The sequence below is a fragment of the Halyomorpha halys genome, unplaced genomic scaffold (assembly GCF_000696795.3).
Source record: "Halyomorpha halys isolate HHAL.00 unplaced genomic scaffold, Hhal_1.1 Scaffold124.1, whole genome shotgun sequence".
In the NCBI taxonomy this organism is placed as follows: Eukaryota; Metazoa; Arthropoda; class Insecta; order Hemiptera; family Pentatomidae; genus Halyomorpha; species Halyomorpha halys.
The window spans coordinates 268,387-272,296 of record NW_027111282.1 but is presented as its reverse complement, the minus strand read 5'-3'; the positions used below and the strand labels follow the sequence as shown (position 1 = coordinate 272,296).

Below are 3,910 nucleotides of genomic sequence, written 5' to 3'. Positions count from 1 at the left end.
AAAACAGAGTCATTAGTTACAAAGAGTAACGAGACACAAATAATGGTTACTTTGTGCACTATGAATTATCTTACAGTTACTATCCTGTCGAACAAAAATTATGTTCTATACGAACAACTGAAATTAGAATAAAAAATTAACTGGTTTGAGAATGGAAAATATCAAGAATTTATGCAAATCCTATATATTATTCCTTAAGAAAAAAAAGTTAAAACATCATTACTGCTCTTCCAGGGGGCCATGGGTGTATTTTCTTCAAACAATAAGAAAAAAATTGTTATAAAAGTAAAAAATGTAGAATAAAATTAATTGAAATAATTACATTTTTTTTTTACCTTGGGATCAATATATTGAGCAAAACAATAATTGTGTTAAATGAAATTATGTTGATAAATAATATTTAAAAAAAAGATAGGGAATCCAACTACAGTAACTTAATCATTAAATTAAGCTTTTCTATGGTTCAACAGCGAAAATGTTAATCATTGAAGGGTTGGCTGCAAATAGAGTTAGCTCCATCTCAGGACCCTAACAGGATGGACCCCAAAACACCCAGGGGAGTTGGAGTTAAATGTACTATTCTGTGGCACAAAATAATTTTTTTTTTTTACCAGAAATTTGTAGCTCTCATCATTAGTTCCCGCGACAATAGAGAAGCCAGTCTCGTTAATAATTACAATTTTTAATAATAATTTTAAAAAGCAATGTATTATTATTACATAAATATTTGTATATAAAATAGTTCAAAGGTAGTTATTAATTTTCAATAATTGTATTCCTAGAAGCAGAAGGAACATCTATTTTGTGATGAAGAAGAGATAGTTCAAACCTATGTTAGATCATCTGTATGTTATGTTTTAGCTGAAAGTACTGCCTGTATATTTAGGACAATTAAAGAAATTGATTAAAAATGATTTCTTCACATAACTTTAAATTTTTAGACTTTTCTTTTTTACATCTTTCCAAAATCAAGAAAAATTGGAGCTACTTTCTTTTTACTGTATAACAATCAATTATAAATGATTTAATTATTTCAATAAGACTTTAAATAATTCTTCATAAATTTATTGGAATGTTATAATTTAAAAAAAATTATAATACAAATGGAAAATTAAAACAATACACAGTTAGAAAATAAATCAACATAACTATTATTACAATAAAACATTAGCATCCTGTACAACAAAATATGAATCCAAAAATACTAGTTTTTTAAACAAAAAGAAATAATTCAAATCACTGATATCTGACCCCATGAATTGAAAAAATTTCCTCAATGAATGGTGTTTTTATTTATAAAACCACAACATTCAGCAGAAAAATGATCTTTAGTTTAATAACTAAAATTAATTAATTTAAATACCTAATCTTTTTATATATAGTTGGAGGGAAAATATCTTAACCATCATAATTACCCTTTTCTTTCTTATTGTCCTGAGATTGGTACAGTTAATTATATAACAAACAAAACATGTTTAAATTATTTCATAACATAAAATATTAGATTGAATTTATTTTCCAATTATTGAACATAACTTTTAAATTAACTAGACAATTTTAGCCTGAAATGCTGCTATGTACTAAGAAAGTACAAATATTTGAACTCAGAAAAAGAAAATAAGAATTCATTATAGAGAATCAAAGAAATATTAACATTATTATACTGAAGTAATTAAATACTGGCTGACATTTACAACTATAACATGTAAAAGAAAACTAAGCAAATGCCAGAGGAGCAGAAATACTGTTATAATTCTTACATAGCAGACAATCCAGAATACAAAACCTCTTACTACAATGATTTCCAAAAGGTGAAAAAAAAAATCATTGAAAATTAATAGCAAATGTTTCCCTTCAACTAAAGTATATGAATATTCCATAAAAGCAATCATATACAGAACCTGTAGTTTGTAGGAATACAACTGCTGTTAATATTTAATTTATAGGCAATAATATTGCTACATTATACAAAATTTTATAAACAGAGATTATATCTTGGATAGTGTTTCATGAGCTTATCAGTTGTGCTTTGCATTTCAAAAATGAAAATACACAGAAACAGAAATGAAACTTTCAAAAAGCAATATTTGTTGTATGAAGTAGTAACACAAATTGTTTTAATTTTTAATAAAAGCAGCAAAAACAATGAAAGTAAAAGAAAAACTAAATTAACAACTTTAAAAAAAATCTCACAGTAATCAATGCTTATAGTTAAAAATTCATCACATATAAAAAAGTAAACTAAGCCCTAAATAAGGGCGTGGTCTAGTCAGTTCATTTAGGGAAATAAGAAAATATAACGATATTATAAAGAGAAACGTTTATTTATAGCGCCAAATGTAATACTCAAAACATCAACGGGAAATTCGGGAAATGTCACAAGATTATTTATAACCAATAAATCTGGAAGGTTACACAGAAGTCGGTCATATCTGTTACCAGAAACTAATGTCTAGTATCAAATTACTGGAATCATTACGGTAAGGGGTAACTTTACAATTATTTATCATGGTAATTATATTCTAAATAAATAAAATAATGTTATAAGCCACAATCACTAATCAAAGTGAACTAAAATCAATAAACGGTAGCATACAAATACTACTTTCACTTATTTATTAAGTTTATTAACTAAAACTAAAAGTAGAAAAGGATAGTAACGTAAAGTTACTGATAATAAGTTCATAATTAACTTCGACACCTAACCAAGCAATTTGTTTACATGTATCATTAAGGCGGCGCCGGTGAACATTCTTGAATATGAGCGATATATTGAACATAAATACCATGACTATGGGTTATATTAAAGAAACTGGAGTTTAAATTAGACTCACAGCGTCTGACATGGTGGCTGTTTGCTGCGACGTCAGTTATAAGTAACACATTGACAAGAGGTATTCCAAGAGGCGAGAGAAGAAGAAGCTACCACCAACACGCCTCCTAGAAATATACTGACTGGACTAACAGCGGCTCTTCAGACGTCACACTGCGTCACAAAGCCGAGCACCATCGGCCGGAGAAAGCCGAACAGTGCTCGTCAATACTGCCACTATTTGTTAAGAATTTTCGCTTTTATAACACATTTTTCTTTTTTTTTCAAGTATAAAGATATATATAATTAACGAAAAGAAAAATGTTTTTCTCTATGAGAATATTATAAAAGCAACTTTATATTATTACGTATACATATTACAGACATATTCTGAATAATTGATTGCCTTTTGGAAACTAAAAACTTGATATTAATTTTGATAGCATTTTTTTTTTTTTTTAATTTTAGTTTGATACAATGAAATATTCAATAGCCTAGTTAAGTGCTCGATTTTTACTCTTGTAAGCAAGGGTTTTACCAATATTTTTGGTTCCATATTTGTGTGTGTGATTTCATATGATTAGTAATACATAAAATTTTTTTGTCTCGTTTCCTCTTAAATTGGTGTAAAGATTTGATAAATTATATGTTAATCGTTATATTTATTTTAATTTTTGTGAATGTATACTCTATGAATTCAGTGATACGTCTATAGCGAGGAGGGAAGAGGGAAATTTTCAATTTACTGCCAAATGTATGGGATGATATAGGCCTGCTCTACGAGTACCGATATTTTAGTCATATATATTATTGAATATGCTCTATTGAATTAATAAAAATCAGATTTACCAAGTATGGAATTATGTAAAATATAATTTGAATCATAGATGATCAAATCTCTTAGTGTGCTGATTTTGACAAATCATATTTATATGAGTAATACATCTGCGGCTAGGGATTATATGGAAGGAGACTAAACTAAAGAGGTGTGTCCTTGGCTTCTTTAGCTCCTATGTAAACCAAAATACCTCGGAGTAGTAGCTTTGCTACTATTCAGGTGGATAACCATGATTTGGAAAAGAAAAAATGGAATGGAAA

At 27.8% G+C, this 3,910-nt stretch overlaps 1 protein-coding gene across 3 annotated transcripts in view; it reads right to left on the bottom strand.

Moving 5' to 3' along the window:
* The window catches only part of Atpalpha (sodium/potassium-transporting ATPase subunit alpha), a 53,888-nt gene extending 50,914 nt beyond the window's left edge, over positions 1-2,974 (bottom strand). For all 3 annotated transcript variants that reach the window (XM_014416433.3, XM_014416434.3, XM_014416435.3), the window contains exon 1: positions 2,835-2,974. In XM_014416433.3, coding sequence (XP_014271919.1) covers positions 2,835-2,846 — 12 coding nt within the window. In that variant the 5' untranslated portion in view covers positions 2,847-2,974. The remainder of the gene's footprint in view (positions 1-2,834) is intronic.
* Positions 2,975-3,910: the final 936 nt, after the last annotated feature.